At 46.5% G+C, this 20,633-nt stretch overlaps 1 protein-coding gene across 9 annotated transcripts in view; it reads right to left on the reverse strand.

The window, feature by feature from the left end:
* HYDIN (HYDIN axonemal central pair apparatus protein) overlaps positions 1 to 20,633 on the reverse strand; it is a 491,920-nt gene that overhangs the window by 114,949 nt on the left and 356,338 nt on the right. For 8 of the 9 annotated variants that reach the window (XM_055298612.2, XM_063611543.1, XM_055298611.2 and 5 more), the window contains 4 exons: positions 15,512 to 15,649; positions 13,294 to 13,477; positions 10,259 to 10,400; positions 7,598 to 7,760 (listed from right to left, as the gene is read on the reverse strand). In XM_055298612.2, the coding sequence (XP_055154587.2) occupies positions 7,598 to 7,760; positions 10,259 to 10,400; positions 13,294 to 13,477; positions 15,512 to 15,649 (627 nt within the window). The remainder of the gene's footprint in view (positions 1 to 7,597; positions 7,761 to 10,258; positions 10,401 to 13,293; positions 13,478 to 15,511; positions 15,650 to 20,633) is intronic. The other variant, XM_063611549.1, reaches the window with a different exon arrangement.

The following is a 20,633-nucleotide window of genomic DNA, read 5'->3' on the forward strand; positions in this document are numbered from 1 at the left end:
TGAGGTGGGAGGATCATCTGAGCCTGGGGGAGATCAAGGCTGCAGTGAGTGGTGACCATGCCAAGCACTCCAGCACCTGGGTGATGGAGTGAGACCCTGCCTAAAAAAAAAAAAAAAAAAAAAGACGGTCAATGGGTAAATGTGGTTAAATGAGGTTAAATTATTCTAAGACTCTTGCATCTTCAACAGAAACACTTGAAGGTGGTGGTTGAGGAAAATAAGACTCTTTCTAGTCTATTAACACACCATTTAGTCAAGTGATTACATGGATCAAATTTCCACTAGGCTTTGTTCAATTGTACTTTAGTAAATAACAGCCAATACAAAAGAAACCATTGATCCAAAAATATAAACATAAAGGTAAACTTTCTTTTTAAAGAATAACATAAGGAATAAATCTATAAATTTGCTTTTATAGATTTGGAGTAACAAATGATGGCTGGCAAGGGCTTATTTGAGACAGGAAGGCAAATTGAGAGGGATGGAATTGGGTTTAAGATTGAGCTGGAGGGTAGAGAGGAAGATTTTGGACAGAAAAAAGAAAGAAGAAGGAAGCAAAGGAAAGTTCAGAGTAGAAACAAGGACGATGGCCAGATGCAAGGCTTTCTTCTTCTTCAGTAAGAAATCATCATTCATTTGTTTAAAACAGGATTATTTTTGTTGGGCACGGTGGCTCATGCCTGTAATCCCAGCACTTTGGGAGGCCAAGGCAGGTGGATCACCTGAGGTCAGGAGTTTGAGACCAGGCTGATCAACATGGTGAAACGTTGTCTCTACTAAAAATACAAAAATTAGCTGGGCGTGGTGGCACATGCCTGTAATCCCAGCTACTTGGGAGGCTGAGGCAGGAGAATAGCTTGAACCTAGGAGGTAGAGGTTGCAGTGAGCAGAGATTGTGCCATTGCACCCCAGCCTGGGCAACAAGAGTGAAACTCCATCTGAAAAAACAAAACAAAACAAAACAAAACAACAACAACAACAACCAGGATCAGATTTAGTTGAAGTGCACTTTTTTGGTTAGATTTCTGAAACAAAAATTTTAAGAGATAACAGGCTTTTCAAGAGGACAGAGAAGATTGGAGCAGGAAGGGAACTTAGAGGTCACCTAGGGATGAGATAAGGAAACTTTGGCCCAGAGGGTATATGACAAATTCATAGCTTCACAGATTAGTCTTTGAGTTTCCAGACTGACAGGTGTATTTCTCACTTCCTGTCCTGTCTCCCATTATAGCTGGTTCTGTGATGTTTTTTTCTTGTCTAACATCCCTTTATTTTCCCATCCTTGATTCTTGCTCTGTGCAATACCTCTTCCTCCAGGAGTAAGCAGATTCAGAACTGACCAGTCACAGAATGGCATCCCCCTGGCCAAGGGGACTGGTTCAGAGCAGGCACATGGCACTCTCCAGTGAAAGTGAAAGCCAGCACTGTGGCCAAAATGGTGTTTAATGAAGCACTCCTTTCCAGCTGGGTTTGGATTTAGGTGAATCTAAGCCAGTACTTTCGGGGGCTCTCACGTGGAGGGCATCAGTCAGAGACCAGAACCAGCACAGGTGAGCCAAGAGATGCAGGCAAAGAACTCTGCATGGGGGTTTACGGTTCTCGTGCGTGGGAATGAACAACCAGCAAACTGATTGTCCCATACATAACAGCTACAGACTGAATGAAATAGAAACATAACTCCCTGAGAGCTCTAAAGACTAAAAACAAATTAGGCGGTTTTTAAAGGGGCTGTTGAAACCTGGAATAAGAGAGTTGCATAAAGTGAGTACTCTTCCTCCTTTTTTGTGGCTTTACACTGAAGATAGTCATGGCAGTGGTAGTGGCTGGTGGCCACACCACAATAGAAAAACCCACCAACCGGGCCGGGCACGGTGGCTCACACCTGTAATCCCAGCACTTTCAGAGGCTGAGGTGGGAGGGCCACCTGAGGTTAGGAGTTCCACACCATCCTGGCCAACATGGCAAAACCCCGTCTCTACTAAAAATACAAAAATTAGCTGGGCGTGGTGGTGGGCATCTGTAGTCCCAGCTACTTGGGAGGCTGAGGCAGGAGAATGGCTTGAACCTGGGAGGCGGAGGTTGCAGTGAGCCAAGATTGCGCCACTGCACTCCAGCCTAGGCGACTGAGTGAGACTGTCTCAGAAAACAAAAAACAAAAAACAAAAAAAACAAAACCCACCAACCTTCATTCTAGAGGAGCCACAGAAAGAAGTCCTGGAGCATTTAGAGCCTCCAGAGAGTGAAGGGGAAACCCCAGAAAGGAGAGAGAGCCAGAGAAGAGGAACCCCAAATTTTCTGTATAAGCAGCCTAAATCTCTGGCTGGCTGACTCTTGAACTATGTGTGTGTGGGGCAAATTGGAAGCAATTTGTAATTAAGGTCTAAAGAATGGAACTGACATCTTAGTCACTGACCACTGCAGATGCAAAAGACCAAAACTTGATCCAGCCAAGCTTAATTGTCTGTTAAACCTAACATATCAACATTCTTTGGAGAATTATAATACAATACAGAGTCTGCAACATAACATTCAAAAATTCCAGGATGTGATACAAAATTACTTGTCATATGAAGAGTCAGGAAACTGTGACAAATTCTCAAAGGAAAAGACAGTCAACTATGCCAACCCTGAGATGACTCAGAGGGAGGAACTGTCAGACAAGAACTATATGCAGCTATTATAACTATGATCAGTAAGGCAGAAGGAAATCCAAGCAGATAAATTGAAAAATTTAAAAAGAACCAAGTGGAAATTTTAGAAGTGAAAAATACGGTATCTGAAATAAGAACTCAGGAAGGAACAAGCCATGAATTTTCATATGTGTGAGCAAATAAATTTTTTTTAATGTTTTTTGAATTGGGTTTTCTGTCTCTCTTTCTTCCTTTTTTTTTTTTTTTTTAATACAGGGTCTTGCTGTGTTGTCCAGGCTGGATTCAAATTCCTGAGCTCATGCAATCCTCCTGTTCAGCCTCCTGAGTAGCTGGGACTACAGTGCACACAACCACAGATGGCCTGAATTGAGTCTTCTATTTCTTGCAGTTTAAAGATTCCTGACAATATATCCACTTGAGACTGTGATTTTGCTAACGTTAGTGTTGGCTGCTAGGCAACTGCTTAGAGCCTTGCTACTCAGAGTGTGACCCAAGAGCCAGCAGTATGAATGTGACCTGGGACTTGTTAGAAATAGAGTCTCATGCCCCAGCCCAGACCTACGGAATCGGAACCTCTCTGCATATTAACAGGATCCCTGGGTGATTTGCGTGCATATTCAGATTTGAAAAGCTGATATAGAGAAAATCAGAATCACCAGCAGATTTCATTTTATAGGATAAACAGTTAAAGAGCAGTAGGCTATTAGATGGAAGGAAATCTTCTGATTAGAAAGGTAAAAACAAGCTGGGTGTGGTGGCTCATCCCTGTAATCTCAGCACTTTGGGAGGCCAAGGTGGATGGATCACTTGAGGTCAGGAGTTCAAGACCAGCCTGGCCAATATGGTGAAATCCTGTCTCTACTAAAAATACTAAAATTAGCCAGGCATGGTGGTGGGTGCCTATAATCCCAGCTACTTGGGAAGCTGAGACAGGAGAAGCACTTGAACCCAGGAGGCTGTAGCCTGGGCGACAGAGTGAGACTTGTATTAAAAAAAAAAAAAAAAAGGTAAAAACAATCCACAAAATAAAAAAAAAAAAAAGATCGGCCAGGTGCAGTGGCTCACACCTGTAATCCCAGCACTTTGGGAGGCTGAGGTGGGTGGATGACCTGAGGTCAGGAGTTCAAGACCAGCCTAGCCAGCATGGTGAAACCCTGTCTCTACTAAAAATATAAAAATTAGCCAAGTGTGGTGGCGGTTGCCTGTAATCACAGCTACTCGGTACGCTGAGGCAGGAGAATCACTTGAACATGGGAAGTGGACGTTGCAGTGAGCCGAGATCAAGCCACTGCATTCCAGCTTAGATGACAGAGCAAGATTCTGTCTCAAAAAATAAAGAAATAAAAAATAAACAAAAACATATCCACACATAAATATTTTTGAGCACCTTTCTGCCAGGTGGGAGACTCATTAAGTGATCAAAACAGACAAAAGCCTCAGCCTTCATGAGGCTTATATTTTGCAGGGGCAGGTAGGCAGACAAAAATCACATAAAAATCTATGGTATGTGAGATGGTGATAAGTGCTAAGAAGACAGGGAAGGGGCTAAGAAGTGGGTTTTTTTTGTTGGTTTTTGTTTGTTTGTTTTGTTTTTGCTTTTGTCTTATTCAATTTTAAATAGAGTGGCCAGGGAAGGCCTTGGTGGGATGTTTAAATAAAATCCTGAAGAGGAGTTCAGTGGCCAACCAGCATGTTTTTTTTTGTTTTTTTTTTTTAAAGGTTCACCTCCCTAACAATTCAAGAAATGCAAATCCAGGCAATAAAAATATTCAGTTGTTCACCCATTGAATCTAATCAGTAAGGATTAAAAGGAATGCTAAAACCTATAGCCTGTGAGGTCAGGAGTAAAATACACACCTTTCAAACCTGGAATGACATGTTTAGAAATGTATCCTAAGGAAATAAGCATGGATGTGTGCAAAAGATTCAGCTCTAAGTGAGACACTTTTGGTCTCTCCATTATGATTTCCTTCCATGGATATTAAACTAATTTGGCAACAAGCAAGAAAAACAGAAAAATACACTTTATGTTTCTGCAAACTGTCCTCTTCCCCATCCTGTTTCCAGAACCAGAAGACCAGGGGGTGTGATGATGGAATTACCATGTAGCTACACAGTACCACAGTAAAGACAGGTGAGACAGCTGGGGACAGGGGAAGAAAGAAGAGCCCTAGTCTGGGACAGGCTTGAGAACGATTTAGGAGGGGGACTCCCTCACAGGGCTCCTGGTTGGTCATGGGGTGAAGGTGCAGAAGTGACAGAGTCAGGGTGACTCTGGGATTTGGGCCTGGGAGCTGAAAGAAGGGTTGGGGAGGAATATAGGGCCAGGAAGAGGTCTGGGAGAAAGGCAGCATAGATGATGAGCTTGGTGTGGGCCGTGTTGAGTTACCAGTGTCCGAGGGACAACCTGAAGAAGTGTCAGGAGCCATGGATGGACTAAGGGCTTGGGAGGCAGTGCAAGAACCAGGAAAAGGAGTGCCTGCTTTGGAGTTGGACAAATTGGGCCTGCCCCCACCGCCTTCTGGCCATGTGACCTTGGGTGCATCGCTTAACTGTGCTGCATTCCAGCTTCCTCATCTCCAAAATTATGGGGATGATCATATCTCCCTCAGCAGGTGTTGTGGAGATTGGAGGTAGATGGTGATGGCATCTATTCACAGTTCCCAGCAGGGAGTGCCACATAGCAGGAATTCAGCACACAGTAGCTATGAGTTGTTAAAACACTGGTTTAGCTCTTTTTCATGTGGCTCCTGCCTTTCTCTCCTCCCTCTTTTGGGCTGTCCCTCTGCCTGGAATGCCCTTCACTTCGCTTTGGAATTTGCAAGCTTTTCCTGACTCCCCTCCTCTTCCTCTAACCCATTATGTATGATCAGGTAGCACTGAAGTCATACATGGGATGGGGGTCAGCCTTAGACCAAGCAGGAAGAGACAAAGGCTGCGGCTGGAAACCTGCAGAGTGACTAAGGATGGATGGAGGCCGGTCCAGAAAGAAGCCAGGGAGAAGGAGGAAAGCCAGAAAGGGCGGACCAGAATGCTAGGAAAGAAGAGCAATCCAAGGAGGGTGCGATCCACAGTGTGAAGCTCATGGAGGAGGACATCAAGCAAGTCAAGGCCTAACTCATGCCCATTAGATCTGGAAATGGAGAGGCTGGAGCCTTGGATTCGAGGGAGTGGTGGAGACAGGACTCAGGGTAGGAAAGGGGGAGGCAGAAATGAGGGGTGACGAGGCAAAGCCAGCAAGTGGAGACAAGTATGAAGGGAAGGAGAGAAATGGGGTGCTCATCAGGGGCACCAGGGTTGAAGAAAACTTTGTTTTCTTTTAAAGGTGAGTGATTCTTGAGAACATCTTCAAAGCCTGTGAGAAGAGCTGAAGCCAGAGCAGAGAAGAAAACAGGTGTGCTGATGGTCCAAGACATAGAGCAATCCTTTTGATGAGGAAGCAGGAAGGTCTTTAGTCCTTCCCTTTCACCTTGGCACTCCCCCTGGAATTTTCTTTCACTTCCTGAGAACGCATCTAGTCTCAGCAGTTTTTCTTGAGCTTGAATGTTTTCAGACCAGGCAACCGCATTAGTCCAAGAGTCTCAAGAAGTCCCCCCAGGGAACATGATTGATTGTGTTTTGTGCTAAGCTCAAACGATACACAAGCCTGTCTCCAAATGGATGACCGTGATAAGGTCCTTATCACCTCCATCCAAGGTCAACAAAGCACATACAAAAGTATCTGCTCTGAATCCGGTAGTGGGGTCTGGGGTCAGGGGTTGGGGGTGGGTGGTCAGGTGACAGCAACTTGAACTGAGAGTAAAATAGGAAAATCCACATGGTCCTACTTAAAAGTCCCAACAGATTCCAGATAGAGACACCAATGATGGAGTCAGTGGGTATCATTTGAGGTTAGTTGTGCTGCAAATAGTCTTTCTTTTAACGATGAATGAAATGTTGTCCTTTACAAGCAAGCTTGGTAAGATAACTTCTGCATAGAATATCCTGAACTTATGCCACATAAGAAATTGGCTTTGTTTAATAGCGAAAATAATGGCTGAAACACACAGGTACTCAAATTCTCCCTGCTGGCTTCATGTACAAAATCACCTAGGAGAGGCAGGGATCAGTCCTGGTAATTTTTTCTTGGGGACCCCCTTTTGCTCTCAGCCTGAGATATCATAGATTTCCTTCAGGTCAGTATCAGACATCCCAAATCTGTGCCTAGTTCTGTTTGCTTAGATCCTGCTCCTTCCTGAGCACTCCCTGGTTGAGACCCCTGCACACCAATTTCTCTGCCTTTATGTCTGCCCAGCCACTGTCACTGTCTTTCACTCACCTACTTGGACCAGTTTGTACCCTGTCTGGAGACTGGTTATAGCTTCACCCTCAGGACTTGTGGCTGCCCACACCAGCTGGTCACAACCCTCAGCCAGGATCCCCACTCTGGGGGTCTCCTCTAGCCACTCTGCCTTTCCAGTGCCACAGGGAGCAGGGAGGTGACTGCTATGCTTGGCAGGCTGAAAAACTGCTGGCACTTGCCTGCGAGGATAAGCTCAAGCCGAAGCATCTTCCTTGACTGTTGCCAAGGGTATGCTCCTGATTGGACACACGGGCTTAATGGCTTTGCAGCTTCCTGGTAACACATCTTTAACAGTAGCCTATCTGGCACCATCCTGGGCCCTGCAGGGGGTGGTGGAAGGAGCAAGGGCTGTGGCCAGACCCAAATGGGTGAGGACCTGGATCTGCGTCTTCGTTATCTCTGAACCTCACAGGGTGATAGGATTATGTACAACACAGGCACAGCACTTCATATACAATCAGCATTCAACAAATGTTGGTCCCTTTCCTCCTGCCTTCTGCCCCACCACAAAATCCCAACATGATCAGGCTAATTTCCTGGAAGAGGAATGCACCAGGCTGCCCTCTGCTTCTGTCTCCTGGCAAGGAATGAGTGAGGCTGTTACCTGCTTGTTTGCTGCTTGAGATTTCTTCAGGGGGGGCTCCTCCTTAGTGGGTCCCTGCTTTCCTTTTTTGACCCTCCGTTTCAGCTCATCCTCTTCCTTTTGTCGCTCCAGCTCCTGCTGTAGCTTCTTTTCTTGCATTTCCTTTGCCAGCCTCTCCTGCTCCCTTCATCAAACCAGGCAGAGAAAAAATAGTTCAGAGGCCCCCATGCCTCACCCCTCTGCTGCCTGGGATTTCCAGGTGGAGGGACATTGGGCAGAGCTTTCTTGGGCATAAAAAGAAAGAACAAAGTAAGCTGGATATGTGGAAGGAAAGAAGAAAGGAAGAGAAGGAAAGGAAGAAAAAAATGACTCCCATCTACGTTTGAATGGTCATTCAGCAAGCCTCTGATTCATTGAAACTCAACTAGGAGGAATTCTCCATTAATCTGTATTTTGAGTCCAATCTCCTCTCATAGAAGAGTGAGAAAAAGGCTGAAAATAAGCTTGATATTAACACTTAAAAAAAGCAACTTTAAAAGAGTGTTCTGGTATTAGTGCAGATGAGGCCCACCTCCCATAGCTGAACGTGTTTGCTGTTCAGACAATAAGAAATTTTTTTTTTTTTTTGACAGAGTCTCACTCTGTCACCCAGGCTGGAGCGCAGTGGTGTGATAAGCTCACTGCAACCTCCACCTCCCGGGTTCAAGCGATTCTTCTGCCTAAGCCTCCTGAGTAGCTAGGATTATAGGTGTGCACCAACATGCCTGGCTAACTTGTATTTTTAGTAGAGACGGGGTTTCGCCATGTTGGCCAGGCTGGTCTCGGACTCCTGACCTCAGGTGATCCTCCTACCTTGACCTCCCAAAGTGCTGAGATTACAGGCATGAGCCACTGCGCCCAGCCCGAAATGGTATTTTCAAAGCAGTCTCTATGGTGGCTAGCTTAGAGCCATGGTGCTCAGTCTGAAAGCCGTGTTCCCTTCCTCCACCTTCTCTTTCCCTTTCCGCTGTCATTCAGCTGCTCCTGCCCCTGCTGCTGACAGCAGAGAGTGAACCAAAGCCAAGCACCAAGCACAAACAAGTGAGGGAATGGCACTTCTGAAAATAGTTAACCCAGCTATTTTCATCCAGGAATTCCTAATTGTTTCTGGTTGCCATGGCTCTCTGCCCACTGAAGCAAACTCATTTACTTCATGGTGTGTGTGTGTGTGTGTGTGTGTGTGTGTGTGTGTGTGTGTGGTGTGACACAACAAGTTGTTGCTTCACTTTGAGAATCAAATTTGCATTTTCCAAGTCCACCATGAGATGAATGCCTGAAAGCAACAGCCCTGGTGAAAAAGAAGAGTTTCCTCTAAAATCTCAAAGCAAGGCTTTCTGTAACTCTGGAGGTCTGGGCATTTCTATAGTGGGCCATGCCACAGAAAGATCAGGGCACACCCAGCTGGGCGCTGTGGCTCACGCCTGTAATCTCAGCACACTGGGAGGCTGAGGCAGGTGGATCACTAGAGCCCAAGAGTTTAGTTTGAGACCAGCCTGGCCAACATGACAAAAACCCATCTCTACTAAAAATACAAAAAAATTGGCCGGGCATGGTGGTGCGTGCCTGTAATCCTAGCTACTTGGGAGAGTGAGGCAGGAGAATTGCTTGAACCCAGGAGGTGGAGGTTGCAGTGAACTGAGATTGTGCCACTCAAGGCGTGATGGAGGCACTTCAGCCTGGATGACAGAGCGAGAGTCTGTCTCAAAAAAAAAAAAAAAAAGATTAGGACATACTGTAGGGGCAGGGAGGGCAAAAGCTGTTTCAGGTCAGTGGGAGAAGTGTGGAGCTGGAGGAGAGGAGAGAAGGGGATAAATAGTAGGTGAGTATCTAGGCTCTGTACCTCCAGCGCCTGAAATCCCAGGGAGGAGGTAGGCAATAGAACCACTGCCCCACACCCCATCCCTGCAATCTTTGAAGATCTGAGGGCAAAAAGGACACATGTCCCACTGTTCCCGTCCCTCTGAGATAGCCTGAGGTGGCAGTCCTAAGTATCCTGGGCACTAGGAGGCATGGGGGGATTGAGTCGTTTCTGCGTGGTTCCCAGTGAGGAGCAGAGAAAGTGGCTGAGGGTGTTGGCTTGTGAGCCTGCCCACGGCCCCAGGATTGAGAATCTGCCCAGGCCAAGGATCCCATGGCAGCTAGACCTCAGGGGATGGGAAGCACCACCCAAGGCCAAGAAGGGGACCCAGGCAGGGGGAGGAAGGGCTGAGATTTGAGGAGCAGTCACTATGCCCAAGAGAGTGGACCCTGGATCACCAGCTGTGGACATTGAAGCACCGAGGCAGTGAGCACAGAGGCTGATAAGCCACACCTGGGGGCGCTGGTCGGGGGGCCAGCAGGAGCCCCAGGGAAGCACAGAGGCCAGTGGCCCCTTTCCCAGGGCCGCCCATGACATTACAGTCTGGTCCCAAATGCCCTCCAGTGGGAAGTAAGGAGAGGGGGAGAAACCCTGAATGGTGCAGCAGCCAGCACCCTGGATGGGTGGGATGCGTCTTTCTGCTCCTTGCAGGTCACCTTCCAGGGCCTTCTGCAGCTCCTGCTGCCCTCCTGGAAGATGACTTGGGGTCACACCCTGGTCCTGGTCACTCTGTGGGGACGGTCCTGGGGGAATGGCTTCTGCTCTGGCTAGCCCTTGGCCCTGACCTCTTCTTCCGCTCCCGGAGCGCCTGCTGAATTCCCCGATTGAATGTGAGTTTCTCCTCCTCGGGCAGGGCATCATATTCTTCCTCATCCATGTTTTGGAGACGCTCCTTCTCTTTCTCAAGAGCTTTCTTGTGCTTGCATTCTGTGAGGGGAACAGAGATGGGAAGGTGAGGAAAAGTCCTTCCCAGTCTCGCTAGCAGCCTGAGCAGGCGGAGGAGGGTCTTAGTGTGGGGCAGCTGGTGCGGCACCTGGTCTGCCTCATCCCTGGTTGTGGGGGTGGGGGGGTCCCTTCATCCATGCACTTCCATACTGGGGCTCTGTCTGCAGGTGGCTGAGCAGTGGCTCCCAAAGATGCCCATATCAGATTACTCAGAACCTGTGACTGTGTTGTCTTCCATAGCAGAGGGACTCTGCAGATGTGATTAAATTAAGGATCTTGAGATGGGCAGATTATCTTGGGGGGCCCAGTCTAATTATAAGGGTCCTTTCAAGGGAGGCAGGAGAGTCAGTCAGAGATGGTGATGATGTGATAGCAGGAGCAGGGGTCAGAGGGCTGCAAGGAAAAGGTCAGGAGCCAAGGAGTGCAGGAGGCCTCTAGAAGCCGGAAAAGACAAGAAAAAGGGGCTGCCCAACAGCCAAAAAAGGAATGTGGCCCTGCTGAGAAAAGTCCGGAGCAATGACCAGGCATCCCTCAGCAGTCGTCAAGCCTCCAGCTGCCTAGTTTTCCAGAAAGTTCATTTCTCCATAATGATCCACTTGAAAATAATTACCACTTCTCATTTTCCCCGTTATCTTTGGAATGAAATTTCTCCTAGTTAAATTGTGGGCTCTTCTCCCCTAAATCATCTGCATTTGAAATGTCCTAAGGTAGCATACCGTCATACTACTATTACATTAAAATCTCATGTTTGTTAACATGTATGAACATGCCGGGCACTGGGGAAGGCACTTTACATGATCGCTTATTTAATCTCCACAACAGCCCTACGAGGGAGGAGTTATCATTCTTATCTGTGATTATCCCTTAATAAGTGGCAGGGAAAGATGTTAGGACTTCTGACCCTGCAAGTGTAAGACAATAAATTTCTGTGTTGTGTTAAGTAACCAAGTTTGTGGTTGCTATGGTGTAAATGTTTGTGTCCCCTCGAAATTCCTATGTCGAAACTGAATTCCCCAAGGGGATGGTATTAAGAAGGGCCTTAGGGAGGTGACTAGGTCACGAGGATAGAGTCCTCATGGCTGGGATTAGTGTACCTTATAAGAGGCCTGAGGGAGTTTATTTCAGGACTTAGTGAGAAGATGCTTTCTGTGACCAGAAGGTGACCCTCGCCAGACACTGTTTCTGTTGGCACCTTGATCTTGGACTTGCCAGCCTCCAGAACTGTGAGAAATAAATGTCTGTTGTTGATAAGCGACCCAATCTATGGAATTTTGTTACGGCAGTCTGAACAGACTAAGACAGTGGTCATTTGTCACAGCAATGATAGAAGACTCATATACCACCCACTGACTTGACTCATTATGAGCATATGCCACTAACAGGCTCATGGTGACAGGGCCATTTGCACACCAAGGGGAATTCCCTTCCCTGCCCTACGGATTCCAGGTCCAGGCATGTGATTCACACTTAGGACAAAGGCACCAGCTTCTTCCTCACACCTCCCTAGTAGAGCATTCTCACCATCATCCTTGCAAGTTTGAGCTGTGGACTCAGACAACCGCATTTGAGCTCCTTCCCGGCCACTTATCAAGGGATAATCACAGATAAGAATAATAACATAGGGCCGCTGTAGAGATTAAATAAGCGATCATGTAAAGTGCTTTCCCCAGTGCCTGGCATGTTCACAGATGTTCAATAAACTTGAGATTTTAATGTAATAATAGTGTGACCATATACCATCTTAGGACATTTCATTTCAGATGATTTAGGGGAGAGGAGCCCACAGTTTAACCGGGAGAAATTTCATTCTGAAGATAAGCGAGAAAAGGAGAAGTGGTAATTATTTTCAAGTGGATCAGTATAGAGAAATGAGCTTTCTGGAAAACTAGGCAGCTGGAGGCTGGATGACTGCTGACAGATGCCTGGTCACTGCTCCAGATTTTTCTCAGGATGAGACTATAAGGAAGCTGACTTTGAGTTCTGTTCAAGGACTTAGACAGCCCAGTGTTTGTAAGTATTTCCTTAATTGGAAAAGCATTATGATTTGAGTAGACTGTGCTAGAAGAGAGCGGTAAGCCGGAGTGAGGAAGGGCAGTCATGTGACTGGAGCTGAGGCTCCTGGGAGGTGGGGCTCTGACTCCCGTGGACAGCGCCACCAGCCTCTGTCCTTCAACCCCTGCCCTGGGGGGTCAAGATTTGCTGGGGCTGCTTCTGACTACATTGGGAACTTAAGCTAACATTACTTGTGTGTGTGTGTGTACCTATCTTGCAATCAAATCTTTTAGTTATTAAAATTTTTCTCAGGCCATTGGTATAATGATAGGAAAAGCAAAGGGTTTAGAATTACACGGACCAGGTTCTCCTACTAATTGGCAATGCGATTTGGCACAAGACTTTTGCTATCTCTGAGATATATTCTCCTTTTCTGTAAAATGGGGACAAGATTCACAGGGTAATTGTGAGGATTAAATGCCCCAAAGTATACAAAATGTCTGCTACGGTGCCTGGTGTACAGCAGGCTAAGGTGTAAATGTTTTGGAAAATGTATTAGTACCATGAGTTTTATGAGAAATGCACAGTTGGCTTAAACAAAACCAACAAGGAAATCAGTTGCCTGAGTCAGGATGAGACCCGCAATGGCTGTAATTGCAGAAAGGATGGAGGGGTACAGTGTGATGGGAGAGAAGCAGGAATGCACCTGCTGTCAGCAGAGCGTTCATCATAGAACCTCCCAACCGGCCACTTGCGTCCTAGTTCCCTCCCAGCAAAGCAGAAATACAACTCCTGGCCACCTTACAGGGCAGAGGTGAGGCGCCAATGGAATAGCAAATGTCAAAGTTTCATTTAAGCCCAATGGGAAGGTAGGAGGCCTTACCTTCTTGCTCCTTTATGGCTTTCTCCTGGGCCTTCATGGCTGCGTAATCCTGGGCCATGTTGAGAATGTATATATGCTCCCGGCTGCCAATGGCCTTCAGCAGGCAGAGGAGGGCGGCTGCAGCATTCCGAGCAAAGAGAGTGTCGAGGCCATCAAACACCACTCCTCGGTAGCAGTCACTCAGCTGAAACCAGAGAGAGCAAAGACAGTTACTATGGCCACAACCTCATTTGTTCTGTTTATGCTTTTACTGGGGCTGCAAAGGGTTCTGCAGACCTACTGGGCCCCGATGCAAACACCATGCCTTTCTGCTTGCTAAATCCAAAGTGCTGTCATAAAATAAAAGAGAAGAACAAAAATGTTTAATCAGCCAGTTTTTTTTTTTTTTTTTTTTTTTTTTTTTTTTTTTTTTTTTTTTTTTTTTTTTTGAGACAGAGTCTCCCTCGGTCACTCCAGTGCCCAGGTTGGAGTGCAGTGGCGCAATCTCGGCTCACTGCAACCTCTGTCTCCCAGGTTCAAGTGGTTCTCCTGCCTCAGCCTCCCAAGTAGCTGGGATTGTAGGTGCTCACCACCATGCCCGGCTAATTTTTATATTTTTAGTAGAGACAGGGTTTCACCATGTTGACCAGGTTGGTCTTGAACTCCTGACCTCAGGTGATCCACCTGCCTCGGCCTCCGAAAGTGCTGGAACTACAGGCATGAGCCACTGCACCCAGCCAGATGGTCTTTATTGTACATATTTGTAGAGTAAAGGGTTTATTCTGTCTGTAGAAATAAATGAACAAACAAAAATGTTAAAGGGCCGGTCTGGGAAGATCCACGAGGTACACAAAAATGAGATGGAAAGGGAAAGATGCTCCCAAGCACAGAGTCACAGGCAGCAGGGGCAGCAGCGGATGGGCCTTTTGTATTTTTCTTAGTGGTCTTGCTGCCTTGGAATGTAATGATTTTGGTAACAGTAACCATTGAAGAACAGCCTCTGCCTTACTCAGTGTTACTCAAAGTGTAGCCCATAGACCGACCACCAATGACTGAGCATTAGGTTTTTGATGAGACAAGAAGCTTGTGTCAGAATGTAAATGATCTGTATCACTAAACACACTATTTGGTTCGGCTGGCAACTGAACAGGTACCATGGTAACATCATTCCTTCTCTGCAGCTAAACTTTGTAGCAAGACTTTGTTGATGAAAGAAGCCCTGTAAGCTCCATGTGTCATCAGAGACCAGCACTTTGAGTAGCACAGCTCCACTGGCTTACTTCGGGGCCCTACCAGTGTTTCTCAGCCTTTACTCTGGGTATCTAAAACATTGGCATGCTTATGGGAACACCTTGTTCAAATCAGTTGAGAGTGATGTACCTTTAATGTAGTAGCAGTACAAATCTTAACATAAAAACTTTCTTGTGATGATATTCCTCCTCTTCTGGGAACCTCAAGTTAATTTTGTTGTATTTAAATCTGCAATTAATATTGTGGCCCTAGTTGAAAACACAAAGCAAACACCCAGCTCCAGGACCTGGTAAGCAATGTAGCTGTGTCTGCAAACCATGAGCAGAAACAGGCTTAAGTGATACCCTCCTCAATCCTGCTGATCTTATTTTCTTGTCATTAACTGTAGAATTCTTATGGAAAAAAAAATTAAAAATTGGAAGGAGTGTTACTGCTTTTCTGACTTTAAAAGCAATATGTCTTTGTAAAATAATTCAGAAATGTATAAAGAAGACTAAAATTCTATAATCCTGCTACTCAAAGATAACCACGGTTAACATGTATTTTAAAAGTTTTTACTATGTGTGTAGTATACATTTCTAAATATTTATATAGAATGTTATTATGTTTTAACCACTATTTCCTAGTTACTTCTTTTTCACTTAATAACATTGAAAATGTGTTTTTGAAACAATTAACATAGCTCCAAATTCTAACTTTTAGAATGGCTCCACATTGTAATTTTGAACACATCACTCTGTTTCTGGTCATTAAAAATTATTTTGTGTAGTCTTCTGCTCTCTGGTCCTTTAAGAAGGTGAATGGCTTCAGGCTGTAGACTGGGACAGGGTCAGGGGCTGACAAGAGCTGTCAAAAAGACAAGCAAATGACTGCCTTCCAAGCTGCCGAGCTGCCGTGGGTGGCTGATGGCCCAGAACCTCTGTCCAGGGCATGGGGATGGTGTGTGAGTGCCAAGCCCTGCAGCTCTGTGCAGGTGGCATGGACCCACCTGTATCCGCTCTGCCAGGATCTGCACGAGAAGTTCATCCGGGAGCACACAGCTCATCAGTCCGGTCTCGCCTCCGACACTGGGACTAACACTGAGCCGGCGGTGGATGGGCCCCGGGGGGAGAGGGCTGGAGGAAATCTGTTGAGTGGGAGAAGGACCAGGAGTCAGAATCCAGCCTTGTATCTCAACAACTCCTACACTTACCAGCCACAGGACCTTGGGAAGATCATATAATCTGTCATTTCCTCATCCGTACAATGGGAATTGCATTATAAAATGGAAGGATGCTGTCTTCCTTAAAGAGCTGCTGTAAGTTTCAAGTGGGAATAGCGTGGAAGGTACGTTGTTTGTGTACTGAACTGCATGCAGCTTTTCATTCATTCGACAATTACTCACTGAGCACCTATCTTGCACCAGGCACGCTTAGGTACTAGGGATATAACAACAAACAATGGTGCTGCCCCCTGGGCCCTTGCATTCCAATGGAAGAGACAGAAAAGGCCACTTTCCTCCACAAATCAATACAATTTCAGAGAGCGTGAGTGTTAGGAAGGAAATGACCAGGTAAGGGAATAAGGAACCATGACAGGGTTGATCAATGACTATGTAGAGAGGATGCTCATGTTACTTGGGTTACGTGAAAGAATGAGACAAGATCTTGGGAGCAGAGCCCTTCTGGGAGGGGACAGCAAGCACTTTCAACGCAAGTGTGCTTGGGGAATCTGGGGGGCACACGGAGCCCAGTGGGGCTGGAACTGAGTGAGCAATGGGGAAGACAGTCAGGCTGAAGGTTAAAGACACCACACCGCCAGGGCCAGAATACGCAGGGCCTTGTAGGCCATGGTCAGCAATTTGTATTTTACTTCAAGTATTATTGGAAGTCGGTGTGTTTCAACAGACAAATAATCTGATTTATATTTATATTTATTTTATTTTATTTTCGAGATGGAGTCTCACTCTGTCGCCCAGGCTGGAGTGCAACGGTGCCATCTCAGCTTACTGCAACCTCTGCCTCTCGGGTTCAAGTGATTCTCCTGCCTCAGCCTCCCTAGTAGCTGGAATTACAGGCATGCACCACCATGCCTTTTTTTGTATTTTTAGTAGAGACAGGGTTTTGCTATGTTGGCTAGGCAGGTCTTGAACTCCTGACCTCAGGTGATCCACTGGCCTCGGCCTCCCAAAGTGCTGGGATAACAGGCATAAGCCACTGCACCCAGCCTGATTTTTATTTTTAAAAGACCACCCTACCCATCACATGAGGTGACATGAGTGGAAACAGGAAGATGTCACTGTGGTCAGGGCAGGAGATGACGGCAACAGGGATGAGGATGGTGGTGGTGACTGAGACGAAAATGGTGGTGGCAAGAAGTGGCTCATACAGGATACGTTTTGGAAGTAGGGCCAGTAGGACTTCGGATGGAACATAAAGAAAGAGGCATCAAAAAATGATTCCTTGAGTTTTGTCCTTAGCAACCTGGAAAATGGTGAAATTATTTACTGAGAAAGGAAAGACTGGGAGAAGAACAATTTTTGGGGAGCAGTGGAAGCAAGAATCACTTTTTGGATATAAACATTTTGAGATGCCTCTAAGCCCTTCGAGAGAGATTGAAAATGAATGCGGATACATGAACCTGCACTTGGGAAGAAATTACAGCTGGCAATAGAATTTTGAGAGTCATAAGCATGTTAAAGGTATTTAAATATTTAAGTAATGCAACTGAGTGAGATCGCCTGCAAAGACAATGTGGGTAACAAAAAGGAGAGTAGTAGAAGACTTTGTCCTAGGCTACTCCAATGACCAGGAATTTGGAGATTGAGAAGCTGGGGAAGTAGAGGAAGGAGTTGCTAATGAGGTAGAAGGGAAGGTGGAGGAGTGTGGTGTCTGAAAGCCACACGAAGAAAGTGTTTCCAAGAGGACGGGCTGATCAGCTGCCAAGAAGTCATGTGAGATGAAGACAGAAAACTGACCTCTGTATTTGTCCAGGTGAAGACTGCCAAGGACCTTGAGAAGAGCAGCCGTGGAACGGTGGGGACAAAGGCCTCACTGGAAGCAGTGAAATAGTGGATGGGAGTGGCTGTGAGGACGAGGAGGCAGGCAATGCGGCAATTCTTTGGAGGAACAGCAGAGGAGGGGAGCTGAGAGAGGAGGTAATAGGCAGAGGGGGATGTGGGGTCACGGGAAAGCATTTTTAACCATGGGAATAATAATACAGCATGCATAGATGCTGACGGGAGTAGAGTAGGGGGAAAATGGGAGAGAGGGGAAAACTGTAGGAATTTAGCCCTTGGATAAGAGAAGGGGTGGGGCCAGGTGCCCATGTGCAGGGATCAGCCCTGGGTGAAGGCAGGGCAGACACTCAGCTGTCGAGAAGGCACAGCCCTGTGTGTGGATGGAGGCTGCTGGAAGACTTGGTGGCCGGAAGATGAGGTAATTGTCTTCTGATCGCTGCAGCTTTCTCAGTGAAATCAGAAGAGAGATCATCGGCTGAGAATGAGGAAGGGGAAAATATTTTGGAGGCTAGGAGAGTGATGAGAGCAATAAAGCAGTCATTTTGAATAGATGGAGGGCTGAGCCAGACCAAAGGGCCCACTGGAGACCTGTGGTCTTAAATTTAAATTAAGATCCTTTAGGAGAGATGAGAATCTTCCCCAACTATGCTCAGCTGGTCTGCACGGAGTAGGTGGAGGATTAGGTTTGCCAGAGCTGAAACTTTGCTTGAGAGGGTGGTGAAAGGCAAGTTGCAAGGGGGTGCTATGGTGGCAGACCATGGCATCCAGACTGGGTAAGGAGGGCATGAGGTGGGTGCTAGGTAGTAAGGATGAGGACTGGAGGTTTCGATGGGGCCAGTTGCTTATCAGAGTTAGTCATTCGGAAGGTGAGAAGATGGCTGTGGGAAAGCAGGATTGTGAAAGAGATCTTGGAGTTTATGGGTAGCGATGAACAATGTCTAGGTTGTGGTCAGGGAGGTGAGTAGCTGAGGAGGCCATGAAACTGAGAAGCAAGAGTGTTGGATTAAATATCATTCAAAAGATCAGGATTTCTCACTGGTGCTTTCCTGGATAGAGGTGATTTATAAATAGATGAGCTTATGGGCCACATCTCTATTACATAATATATTTACACATTTCTTCCCATTTGCAACATGACTGAAATACCAGTCACTGGAAAATCTATGCTTTATGAGAGCTTCAAGAAGACCAATTGCCATCTCCCTGGGTAAGTGCTTTCACACAGGGACTCTGTTGTCCAGATCATTTGAGTCCTGTCACACTGGGGCAGTGCAGGCAGCCACATGTGGGGTCTGTGAGGTCTGATTTCTACTGTGATCTTTAAGTTTCCTTACTGAAAGGAGTTTGGAGTCAGAATTGGGATGTTCTACTGCCTTTGAAGAATTCTAAAAAGCTTTACTTCCCTGTCCAGATGGACAGAACAAAACCAAAGGAAATGAGTCTTGATAACACCCTATATGGTAACAGAGAAATGTTTTAGTTCATCCATAAACATCTGGGTAAAGAACACTATACCGGATCCTGGAAAAGAGGATGAAAATGATAGTGCTCCAGAAGAAAATGAATCAATGGTTTCTGTTTTCACAGTGTCAGAAGAACACAAGACTGAAGTGACAATCAGATACCACCTGGCACAAGTTCAGCCCTGTGGGCTGTTCCAGCCAACCTGCAGGTCTCCTCTCCCTTGAAGACCTTTGCCTCTGCTCCATCCTCTTACTGATCTCACATGTGGGCCTCCTCTCCTACAAGAACCTACATCTTTAATTTTATTTTTTATGTACTTTTTTTGAGACGGAGTCTTACTCTGTTGCCTAGGCTGGAGTGCAGTGGTGCCATCTTGGCTCACTGCAACCTCCGCCTTCTGGGTTCAAGTGATTCTCGTGCTTCAGCCTCTCGAGAAGCTGGGATTACAGGTGTGCACCACTATGCCCAGCTAATTTTTTTAAATTTTTTTATTTTTAGTAGAGATGGGGTTTCATCATGTTGGCCAGGCTGGCCTTGAACTCTTGGCCTCAAGTGATCCACCCACTTCAGCCTCCCGAAGTGCTGGGATTATAGGTGTGAGCCACTGCACCCGGCCTAAGGACTTACATCTTTATTCCACCCACCTGCTCTATCCAATACACAGGTCTTATTTCCCATGAAGACCTACAAATCTTCTCCATCCATCTGCTCTTCCCAGTGGATGGGCCTCCACTCCTACCAGGACTTTCACTTCTGCTCCATCCACTTCCCCCACTGTCCCTATAGCACTCTCAGGCTGTAATGAGATCCACCCTTAACCCTTCCTGTTTCTCCCATTCTATGTTATCTTCTTAATTCCTTCTCTACTGAGGCTGGGCTTCCCATACTGATGGCACCCTCAGCTCTCTTGCCCCTCGTTCTAAGAGCACACACCCTCTCCTCAATGATGACACTCTTCCCTCTCCACTCCTGAATGGGAGCTGCCAGGTCCACTTAGAGAAATCTTGCCAGGTGTGGTGGCTCATGCCTGTAATCCTAGTGCTTTGGGAGGCAGAGGCAGAGCCAGGAGGATTGCTTGAGGTGAAGAGTTCAAGACCAGCCTGGGCAACACAGCGAGATCCCATCCCTACAAAAATTTAAAAAATTAGCCAGGCATGGTGGGACATACCTGTAGTCCCAGCTACTTGGGAGGCTGGGGTGGAAGGATTGCTTGAGCCCAGGAGTTCAAGGCCACAGTGAACAAAGATTGTGCCACTGTACTCCAGCCTGGGTGACTGAGTGAGACCCTGACTCTAGGGAAAAGAGACAGAGAGACAGAGAGAGAGAGAGAGAGAGAGAGAGGGAGGGAGAGAAACTTCACAGCTGTGAAGTTTCACAGTTGTGAAGCTATAGTTTCCAGTCTTGGTTGGGCCATGATCATTCCCAACTATTTATTCCTTGTCCATCACCAATTTCTGCTTCTATTCACCATAGTGGAAGCAGTGCTCTGCCACTCCCCTCGAGCATGGTCTGCAGCCCCAGCCTCCTCGTTGCTTCCCTCAAAAGACCATGCCTCCTACATGCATCACAGCACCATTCAACAAGGCCTTCTCCAACCTTCATTCTCCACTCGACTTCTCCCACCCTTAGCTGTGTCTGTTTTTTACCT

This window comes from Symphalangus syndactylus, chromosome 11 (genome assembly GCF_028878055.3).
Source record: "Symphalangus syndactylus isolate Jambi chromosome 11, NHGRI_mSymSyn1-v2.1_pri, whole genome shotgun sequence".
NCBI classification, from domain to species: domain Eukaryota; kingdom Metazoa; phylum Chordata; class Mammalia; order Primates; family Hylobatidae; genus Symphalangus; species Symphalangus syndactylus.